The sequence below is a fragment of the Antennarius striatus genome, chromosome 1 (genome assembly GCF_040054535.1).
Source record: "Antennarius striatus isolate MH-2024 chromosome 1, ASM4005453v1, whole genome shotgun sequence".
Taxonomy (NCBI): Eukaryota; Metazoa; Chordata; class Actinopteri; order Lophiiformes; family Antennariidae; genus Antennarius; species Antennarius striatus.
The window spans coordinates 30839086-30850988 of NC_090776.1; the positions used below are offsets into that span (position 1 = coordinate 30839086).

At 41.9% G+C, this 11903-nt stretch overlaps 1 protein-coding gene across 3 annotated transcripts in view; it reads right to left on the reverse strand.

Moving 5' to 3' along the window:
• smyd3 (SET and MYND domain containing 3) overlaps positions 1-11772 on the reverse strand; it is a 59778-nt gene extending 48006 nt beyond the window's left edge. For all 3 annotated transcript variants that reach the window (XM_068319996.1, XM_068319976.1, XM_068319986.1), the window contains exon 1: positions 11579-11772. In XM_068319996.1, coding sequence (XP_068176097.1) covers positions 11579-11742 — 164 coding nt within the window. In that variant the 5' untranslated portion in view covers positions 11743-11772. The remainder of the gene's footprint in view (positions 1-11578) is intronic.
• Between the last annotated feature and the right edge of the window lie 131 nt (positions 11773-11903).

The window sequence follows — 11903 nt, forward strand, 5'->3', positions numbered from 1 at the left end:
AAAGTGATGTATATTGATGATTAAACTGGACAGAGGCTAGTATTATGGGTTCTACACACACACAAAGTAGGATTATGGAGAACACACTATGATGGATGTAAATACATTAGCCCAAGGCTTATCGTACCAACTATCTGACACTTGATTAGATTGGGCCTTCTCATGACTGCTGAAGATGACAAGACCTTTAAGGCAAAAGCAGACATGATATAAACACACACTCATACAGAGGAAGACTGACAGAGGGCTGTTGTGTTTCCTTCAGATATTAATATGCACCTAAGCAGGACTGTTGAGTCTGGCTCAAAGTACTAATACGGTTTCCAAAATACACTCCTCTTATCCGTTCTCTCCTCCTCTCCCTCCCAGCTTCTGTACAGTTTTCCTCTTCATCTTTCTATTTGCCTAACCTCTTTCCAACCTTAAGTTATGCCACTCAGTTTTATTTGTGAAAACCTATCCAGTCTGTAAGCCACTGATTAGATTTATAGCCACCCTGGGACAGAGGTTTACGAAAACACAGCTATTCTTGTCACGTATGAGACCTTCCAGATACAGGGAAGAAACACATGTCTGTAATGTGAGGCACAAAACAATATAAACAGATAGGAGTAGGCCAGATCTAAACAAGAGCTAGGTTCTGTGCAGCGTCAACAGTTGAACTGAGAATATAACTAACGCACCAACATTTTGTTCAGATCCCAAGCTGTTAGCTGCAGGAAGTCGATCCATCTTTCCTGACCCAGACAGGAAGTCTCATGTTGACCTCACCCCCATTTTTATTTCTAAATTTGCTCTCTGTGGTTTATCTTTGTGGGAAATGTTGCCCCTCATGAGGCAAGAACACACTGATAACACTATACTTATATTCACTTACATGCTATGATATGACTCCATAACTTAACCAATCGGCTACAACCACATGTAAATCTGGTCAAAATTTAATTCTGACTTGACGATCAAAAATCTCACAGATTTGTCCAGATTACAGGATTTATTTATTATTATGGGATTTATGGGATTACTATTTATTGTTACACATTACATACATTTCAAGGAGCTATATATTTTTGTATGTTTCCATGCTAAATCAGATCTGTCATATAAACTCAGCATTAAATTAGGATTATGTTAGAAAGATTAGGAAATCTTCCTATCTAATGAGTCATTACAGGCACATGTGGCACGGTTTATAAAATGTGTAGCAAAATTTAAATATTATTGAAGTTGCTACATGGCTAAGTGCAATATCAAGTTACATTACATCTCGTATACCTGAAAGGTAAAATGTGCAGAAAAATATCGTAGCAGCAAATAGCAGTGAATACAACTCATGTTCTTCAAAGGGGAAATATAGAACTTTACATACAAGAGTCTTTTTTTTTCCGGAAAAAATGTAAAACAAAAATGTACTACAGCACATATCACTCAGCTCTGTTTTCAGAAGTATCTTAATTGGGTTAAAACATCATTCCCTAACTGTCGACATGTTTGGATGAGGGGGATGATTTAGTTTGGATCAAAAGCTCAGACACATTGGGATTCAGACACATAATGGCTTCAACATGAGTTCAGGATCATGTATTGCCACATTCAGTTTGACACACAAGCTCATTGGAACATGGTTCAAATAGATGTAGACAATGACACCGGAGCAAGATGACTGGGATAAACAGGGAAAGATGGTGAGAAAGAAACCCAGCTAAATATTCATCTCTCTTTCTCACTTCATTTGCATACCACAGAACCAAACTTATCTGGTCAATGACATTATGATTCCTCTCATCTGTCTGATTTTCAAATATTTTCTCTTATGTTTCATCTCTTCATCCACTTCTTTCACTGCTACTCTCTTCCTACTGTCTGTTGTCTGCCTCTCTTCTGCTGTGGCTGTCAGATGTTTCATGCAGCGATGGTCTTCTGGATGGCAGTTCCATGGTTGGACTGCACAGTAGAAAAATCATGAATAACATTAGATGGGTTTAATTAGGAATACACTGATGGCTAAAATAAACATGAGTTACCATCTTGTGATTGCACGCCTAAATACATTATTAAAATTTACATTCATACTTGTCCAGACTCACAAAGCAAAGTACTGAATTAAATTTATATGTGTAGATCTTGGCAAATGAAAGTTATCACTTTTGATATGTATGAAAATCATCACTAGCAATCAATAATTACAATCACTCTGGTAAAAATAATCTTGTGACAAGTAAACAGTGAAAAAGCAGTAATGCAGAAAAAATTGACATCAGTGGAAACAAGGCCGTCAGACTGCAACATCCCGTGACACCCCTGAAAGTTTACCCTGACCTACTTTCATAATGGTGGAAGCAATGAATTCTATATTGTACTACTGAGTATTTGGCTTTTTACCAAAGGTGAAGGTCATCATCACATTTTTCTGCCTCTGGCTTCCTGAAAATGTTGCTTTTTGTTTTGTGATTATATCTCATCAGGATCAGAGATGTGGACCTTAAAAGGTACAAAACGGAAAATGTGACCTTAACCTAGTTTTTCAAGGTCAAGGTTGTGATCTCGTTTTCATTCCCTTTGACACCCCCAGTCCCACCTTGGGACTGGGGGGTCCCAAGGTGTTCCCAAGCCTGATGTAATACCTCCACCTGGTCCTGGGTCTGCCTTGAGGTGTCATCCCAGCTAGACGTGCTAGGAACACCTCCCTAGGGAGGCACCCTGGAGGCATCTGCACCAGATGCCAAAAACCACCTCAGCTGACTTTCCTTTCCACGCGCAGGTATCAATTATCACATCCTTGATTGCACATGGACTTTGCACCAAATTCAAAAAAGTCCCTGCAGCATGAGATACGTTGGTAACAACATGGGATGAATGTACAGATGAACAGATAGGCAACCAAAATACATGATGCCTCTTGCCATGGCTATCGTAGATCTCAGTAGATAACAGTTCAGTTTACTGCATATTGTTTCCCCATTTTACTGTCATTCTCAGCCCAAAACCAGTATGTTTTTGACTGTGCAAATTAATTCTCAATGCCAGTTCGTCCAGGATCAAACTATTGTGAAAAAACACACAAAAGAGACAGAAATAAAAAAAATAAGAATTAAGCACAAAAATTCTGGAGGAAATAAGTAAAAAATGCTTGTTTTCCACATTGATATGCATGAACATAGATAAGTGCACAGATGTGTGAGCAGTTCTCTTACGTCTATGCTATCAGACACCCAATTAGGCCTACCTCAGCATGTCTCTGTGCTGGTGTGTGTGCAGCATGGTAATTCATTTCCCATGAGTATGCACTGCTGTGCTGTAGCTGTAAGAGAGTTGTGCTACTGCATTTGTGTTTGTGTATGTTAACAATTAGTCTGGTCCTGTTTTGGGGGCTGTTCAGTCCTGCCTGAATGAATTTTCTCATTTCCAGTCTGAGTAGCCAACACGGCAGGCTGTGGCTCCCTCCCATTTGAGAGGTAATGTTGTGTGAAGATATATATGTAAAAGATAGTACAGACACATATTAACATAAATCAGTGGGTTGAACAGCATTACAAAAATCTTTTTCAGAGAACATACAAAACCATGTGCCTGGTCTATTTGAACCATCTACTATTCCATGAACAGCAAAGTTAAATTAAAGCACATCTTCTTAAACCTCATGCAGCAAATACAATTCTTGCAAAAACCATCTCCATGTCAGCAGGGTGTACAACAAGGTAGACTTTAGAAGGTAGTAATGAAAATTCAACAGACGGGAAACACTTCCTGGAGGAACGCTACTGCCATCCAGTGTTAAATCTATGCTACAGCAGTACAACAATCAGCAGGAACCTTTCTGATAGAGCTTTTTTCAGATTATGGTATTATAAAAAAACAGCACGGTGGTACGATGGCAGCACTGCTGCTTCACAGCAAGAAGGTCCCAGGTTCTGTTCTATGTGTGGACTTCATTATGTTCTCACGTGTCTGTGTGGGCTTCCCCCAGGTACTCCACCAAGAACATGCAACACATGAACTCATGACCCTAAACCACATGTCAAAGTCAAGGCCTGTGGGCCAGATCTGCCCGTGACGATTTATTTATGGCCAGCCGGATTATTTTTAATCGCAATTAGAACCGGTCCGAAGGCCACATTGAGCGCTGGTGTTTTGTACGCACCAAAACTACATTCTCCACAATGCAATGGTAGTGGAAGTCACTGCAGCGCAGCAGGTGGGCTTTGGGTTTCACTGTTTATCAGCAGGGGGGCGCAGCAAGGCGGTTGAAGGTGTGTGTGTATTGATGTGTGTGTGTGTGTGTGTGTGTGTGTGTGTGTGTGTGTGTGTGTGTGTGTGTGTGTGTGTGTGTGGTTGTCTGCGTCTCTGTGTGGCCCTGCGGTGCACTGGCCCGGAGTTTCCCCCACCTTGCGCCCTAAGCCAGCTGGGATAGCGTCCAGCTGCCCACGACCCACGACAGCGGACGAAGCAGTCACAACAATGTCAGAGCGGAGGTTGAATCTAGCTACTTACCTTCTCAAAAACGGCTAAAAGAGCTGGGGGTTTCAAGCCAGGTGGGAGTCAGAGTACTTAGTATTTGTTCAAAGAGGTAAAAGGTAGACCTGTGTGTCTTCTGCTAAGTTTGAGGGTGTAACCAGTGATGTGCAGTGAGGGTCATGGCTGGTGAGAAACTGATTTGATCATAATTAGATTTACAAACATGAACCCACAGTGTAGCTCATTCAGCATTTAATAAGCAACAGTGAATGGGTTACATTTAAAGTCTCAGAGCACAATTATTGACACACAAACTAACACACAAACAAGCGCATTTGATTTAAAAAAAAACCTTACAGGTATGTTGTTACCTACACGTTTGTTTATATCAGTGGTTCTCAACCTGGGTTGGATCGAACCCCAGGGGTTCAGCGAGTCGGCCTCAGGGGTTCGGCGGACACGGTGTGTCGGGTGTTTTTGCCAAACATACACAGATCACTGTGTACGTTTGACACATCATTTCAACTGGTGATGACACGCCCCCTTAGCCGTCACTGGCTGCAGGTGATCACGTGACGCTACATCATTAGCCTACCTGTGCTACAGGGGATTTTGCGCACTCAGTAGTGGATTTCTGCCTTCATGATGGTACATCATCTGATTGCTTTCTTAATATTTTAATTCAGTCGGACGAATATGTGTAACCTGAATTTACCTGTACTGTATAACAGAACGTGATGGGAGTCAGCGTTCTGCAGGATCTGAATGTCAAGGTGAACACCTCTAGTCTGGTGCTGGTAAAAATAAAGGAACACTTCCTGAAGCTGATGGAAACAACAGAAACAGACTTTGGTGTAAAATGACATCAGAGTAACACCTGTCAAGGTGAAGCCACAGATATCTGAACTGGTCTCTATGACAACAGCAGAAGTCACACAATGATTTACAGGTAGGTCATTTCATGACAGTTCATGCACTGTCTTGGTTTAGTTCTTTGAAGAAGGTGACATTAATGCATAATTCATTAAATACACCAGTAAAACATGTACTTATGTCTGAAATTTGAAAAAAAATAAAAAAAATGTACTAAAGAAGGGGTCGGTGAGGGAGCACATGAAACCAGCAGGGTTCGAAACCTCCAAAAAGGTTAAGAAAATATGTTATGTTTACTTAAAAATGAAGTCCGTGTGCAGCTCCTTCTGAACAAAAGCGTCGCAAAAATTTTGGTTGAGATGTGTAATCCTCCATTTTTATAGTCAGGCAAGGCGAGCGGAAAACAAATGAAAACATCATGGCTCGGTGCAGATCAAGGTTGTCCCGCATTTGCTCTATTTATCATGTAAGTACCAATAAAAGACATATGTAAACATACAAAGTAAGGTGTCCTAAAAGGAACAGCTAGAAGTCAGATTAACACATCCTTCTAAACTGCTGTCCAGGTTGCTAAAATTTTTCCAACCATTCACCAGGTGACCTAATCATGGACGAGAACAGCCGTATGTGATTACGCAGCTTTCCTATTACATGCTAAATCAGAGTGTGCAGGGTGGACACATCGGAGGCATGGCAATGAGTGCTGGGTGAATCTCCTCATGACCGGCTTCTCTGGTCCGTTGCTGAGGTCCCGACCACTTAGAGATGGTTCAGATTCCTTTCCTTTCATTTACACAGAAAGGGAGGAAAATTCAGGGATCAAACAGAAAATTGAGGACAATAATGTCTCGTAGGACAAAAGGATCCTTGCACGACATATTGCTTATGCCCGAATAAGAACATAAAGTCCTCAGAAGTAGAGCTAAAATGATTTATGGAGGTGTGTTGTTTAATGAGTACCAAGCATAACACTATGTTAGACCTTTCCCAGTGCAAATACATTTACAAACACCTGGGTATCTAACTGCAGGAGACAGATGCAAGCAAAATAATCTTCATAAGGAATGATGCAGGGAGAAAGAGGTGAGCCAGGTGGTGTCCCAATGACAAGGGATGAGGAACAGACGGAGGACAAGAAGGGTGGTGGTTTGGGTGCAAAGTATGGTGATGGAATTACCTGAATTTAATTCTTATTTACTGTGTGGATGTTGGATGTCAGAGCTCAGATGTATAGCATAGGTGGGGAAGTCACTGCTGTTGGGATCCGGCTTTCCACTGTGGAAAACTACTTTGGAATACGTGTCAACTAGATCATTCCTGAATGAGACATCTCAGTAGGTAACAGACTGAGCTCCTGTCGACAGTAAGCAGACAGAAAGGAAAAAGGAGGAACACATAGGTGTCAAAAGAGGCAGAAGGAAGGATAAATCCAAAGAAGAGACAAGAGAAAGGAGTGCTAACTTTTCTTTTAACACCTTACTTCTTTCATCTGCTCCTGCTCATCTCTCTGAAGCATTGTCTACCTGCATCTTAAGCAGTAGGCTTCAAATCCTGCATTATAATGATGCCGTATATGCGTGTGCTTCTGTGTGATGTGTGTCTACTGATGTGATTGCATGTCATCACCAATATTTGCTTGTTTACTTCACTGGCTGTAAGATATCTGAAATGCTGTCAATGGATTTGTATTGTTTTGATGTGCCAATCATTCATATACTGAATGCAGCTCTCAAGGCTGTTTAAATAATTTAAATATAGGGGGACACAGCAAACACGTAGTATGATACATGGCTCTGAAATGTTAGCATAAAAGGGGCAAGTCTGCAAACGGACTGCTAGGTAAACGTAAAGCTGCTGATGAATCTACACCAAATGTTACAACTACCTAAAGCAAAGAACAAAATATCACGGGGCAGAATTCACCCAGATTGTACCAGTAAAACAGCAGGTAATGAGGTGGAACTTCACTGTTTCGTGTCTCAATATATTAGCTTCTAAAAGTATGAGGCTGAAAAAGCTAAGACATCACAATGCTTCACTCCCTGAACACCAAGACCAGCCAGGTCCTTCCTCTAAGAAAAGTGCAATCACAGTCTCAACTGGCTCATCTCATCGTAGACCTCCAGCCTCAGCTAGCTGACATCAGAGTACCAGAGACCATCCAGAGGTGTAAACATGACATTTCAAAAGATGCAGAGGATTGTTTTATTGACCTAAGACTTTACTTTGGCATGTTCCCCCCGTGTCTGGGGGGGTTCTCTCCAGGTTCTCCAGCTTCCTCCCACTTCCCAAAGCATGTGCGTCAGGTTGATTGACCGGTCCCATATTGCCCGTAGGAGTGAGTGTGTGTGTGTGTGTGTGTGTGTGTGTGTGTGGTTGTCTGTCTTTGTATGTGGCTCCGCGGTGCACTGGCGTCGTGCCTGGAGTGTCCCCCGCCTCACGCCCTATAAGCTCCAGCTCCCCGTGACCCGCTGCAGCGGATACAACGGCAGAAAATGGACGGATGGACGGACTTTTCATATGGATGAAGTGATTGACAGAAACAGGATGTTTACTGAAATCATCAACAGATTCACTGAATGTTGAGGATCTGCTTTCATACACACATACTGAGGTACTGCAGACAAACTGTTCCATATCTTTACACCTTTCCAGCAGATGTGAAATGGGAGGACTTGGTGGTGACCAGCACCGACGGCGCTCAGGCAACAGCCAGGAAACAAGGACAGCTGAGCACATTGGTGGAGATCTGCTCACTTCTGAAGAACAGAGACCCAGGCTGAGTGATGTAATAACTGACATTATCACCACAGTAAACAACGCATCTGAAATACAGCCTGAAACTGTTTGGCACTGTGCACTTTGGTGTCTCACGGAACCGAGCACACTTCCAGATGCTGTCAGCCAGTAGAATCTATTGGAGTCTAGTTTCAGCTGTTCGTAGCCAATGAGTAACGCACCAATCAGGATCAAATGACCACCAGATCCAAACCATCCAGCCCATTTGGAGCTGGACTGGGTCACTACATCACTACTCATTTAGGACATACTGTGACCCAGAGTTCAGTCTCCATCCATTTATCTGTTCACTGATCTCAAACATTAATACTGTGATATGTTATAACCAAAAGGCCCACAAGGCCCTGTTTATAATCACGTAATTTCAGCTTCCCCTCCCCATATGAAATCAGAACAAACCCCTCACGTCGATATTTTTAACGTTCTTCGGAATAATGAAAACACCAAACAAAGTAGTTTATCTGACTTTGATTCAAAAGTTTCTCACTCTGAATGTGACACAAAGGTGTCGCAGCTTGTTGGTTTTTGTTGTTTGCTCTGATTGCATATTTCTCTGTGGTCCAAACAGACAGTGAGTGAGAGATTGGTGTCACACACAAGAAACATGCCACACACACACACACACACACACACACACACACACACACACACACACACACACACACACACACACACACACACACACACACACACACACACACACACACACACACTTCTAAAGTCAGTTTGTCAAAAGCAGAGAAAACAACATCAAAGCGGTGTCTATCCTTTCTCTGGAGCGTCATCTTCTTCCCGTAACGGCGTCAAGGCGAGTATTTAACTGTCACTTAGAGTGGAATTTGGTCTCTCTACTTGTACACAGACATTTCCAGCTGAGACGGTTTGCGTGCTGTCAGTTATTCAATAATTTTCATCTGAATAATAAAGTCAACGTACTGGGACTGCATGCCTGATGATGGAAAACAAAACCTTCTTATTCCTGCTTCTTCATGGTGCTGAAGAAAAACACATCACCGATCAGAACCCAGAACCATTGTCATCTTCACTTCTCCTTGATTTGTGGATACTGGACAGCATGTTTTCTTTTACTTCATCTGCTTTAATGGGATGTTTACAACATGTGTCAAGCAAAACGTCAGTCAAAATTTAATTGTTTTCATAAAAATATCACGAGCTGACACCCCGTGACTCTTCTCCTGCTGTAAGGGTTACAAAAGCTTCAGACAGTAGAATAATAGACTAGTGGATATCAATATGCATACATCAAGAGCTCCAGAGATATGAAACGTCCATTAAAAACTATTTAACCCTTCGTAAATTCAAACAGACTTCAGGGACACACAATTACTATGCCATGTATTCTAATTAATTACCTGGCGGTGGACACACATCCCTCACTGGTAGCTACCTTCATTTCTGATGTGATGAGGAACACTGCCTTAACTACAAAACACATTTTCCCTCTTTTTCTGCCTTTGTTTCCATTGTTATCACCCCCCCCCCCCACACCTGAAATTGAAACCTCTAATAATGTTACCTCTGAGATGTTTATTTGTTTACCTCCAGCTATTTGAATCCTGCTGATCAATGGTGAGCATTTATTGTTGATTACTTACAGGAAATCCAGCCTTCAAGGCCTGGAATTAACTTTAAACTTTCATGCCCCTTAACACCAACCAACACACACACACACACACACACACACACACACACACACACACACACACACACACACACACACACACACACACACACACACACACACACACACACACACACACACACACACACACACACACACACACAAATTAAGATAATCTCTCTGTGGTTCCTGAGATAAGCTACAGGACCACAATAAATCCACACTCAATAACACACACACTCTTCATGATGAGAGAACTTGTGGAAAGAGGAGAACAGACATCTCTGAGATCAGTATCTGTTGGGCTCTATGCTGTCTTTGTCTACAACAAATGGAGTTTTTGTCATTACCTCATTTGTCTGATTGTCCCCAAGATATCCCAAAATGTTTTTAATAAATTTCCTGTAGGAGTGGATCTTGGGACAAGTAAGAACTGATCAATTTCAGGACAATTAGATAGAAAAGAAGATTTTTGGTCACTTTATCTTCATCTTCTGAATTATGAAAAAACACAGACACACACACACACACCTGGAACACAGAAAAAACATTAGGTATTTATTGCCACAAGTTTCCTAGAATTTACATTTCTTAATTTGGTGTAAGGCAGAGTCATATTGCACTACATGTAGTGTGTGTTTCTGAATTTGATGCTTAGTTCTTTCCATTTAAAATCTTTATCTAAATATATAAATCAACGTTTTGTATGAATGCCTGTGTACAAGTCTCATGTTCTACACGTCTTTTGTGACACAAAGACAAATAACAGTTTTCTTACTGATTAAAGAACAATAAGAGATGTGTAACAGATATACTGATACTATGATCAGTCTTTGCCACAAGCTAAGCAGATGTAGCCATGGCACTTATTCAATGTGTTCAAAAGGGATTATACAACTTGACCTCTTCTGATTACACACACACACACACACACACACACACACACACACACACACACACACACACACACACACACACACACACACACACACAACCACACACACTCTCCCAGGCACACAGAACAAATTATGAACCTCCAAGGAGCTTCAAAAATGAAATTGATTTCTAGTAAAATGGCTCTACCAGCCCGTTTGACAGGCATTTTACTTTTAATATTTTAAGTAAATGTCAGGATATAATGTTATGCCTGTCAGCCATCAATCCTAACAGTGCATTTATGTTTTTATGTGCTTGTGTTTGAACTGACTAGAGTGGGGATTTGAAAAAACACAAAGATCTGTGCTGTTTGAACAGTGAGATGATGGATTTATCAGTCTGAGTATAATCAAATGTGTAATAGACAATATGAACCTTATAGTTGTGTAACATCTCATGTTAAACAGTTTTAAGATATACCGTACACGGTTTTATACAGATGTGACGTCATCGGTCACGTTTGAGGAGCTACACGTGAAAAGGTCTCTAAATATACGTTTAGGTAATCTAATGTTAATGCAGTAGCCCTTCTACCTCCCTGCCTACCATACATACCTTCACCACACATACTTACTACATACATGCATACATAAATGATTACAGGTGGACAGAGCAACAGTGCCATCTAGCGGAGAAATGCTTCAAATCCCCTCATAAATTAAGAAGTTAAAAGGAATTGACGCACAGTAGGAGTCACCACCACATGTTAACCATGTATGGTTTCTGTAGGCATGTAGACTCACAACACCAAACGACCGGCGTGGTGAACGCATTATTCTCCAGTTCCGACCCTGAAAGTCGGTGATGGTAAGAAGGTGAACTGGACGCAGCGCCTCGTTTGGACTCCAGACCCGGGTGGAAAAGGAGCGTTACCGTCTGAAGCAGTGGTGGCAGACGTCTCCGGCCAGCTTCTGGGACACACAACAGGCCAGCGGCTCCGCCACGAACACCAGCTCCCCCTTCTTAATCCTGGCGGTCGCCCGCAGACCGTTACCTTTCCCCGGACTCACAAAACGTTCCAGTTTCGTTGCCATCATCGCTCTTTCCCTCCACACGAACCAAGCAGCTTTTACTTCCGGAAAACGTAACGACGCGTCGTGACGTCATAACGACGTCACGCCCTCTTACACATACACGCACACAGTGAGTCACATTGTACTTCATAGAAACTACTGTCAGTGTGGACACGAATCCTGGT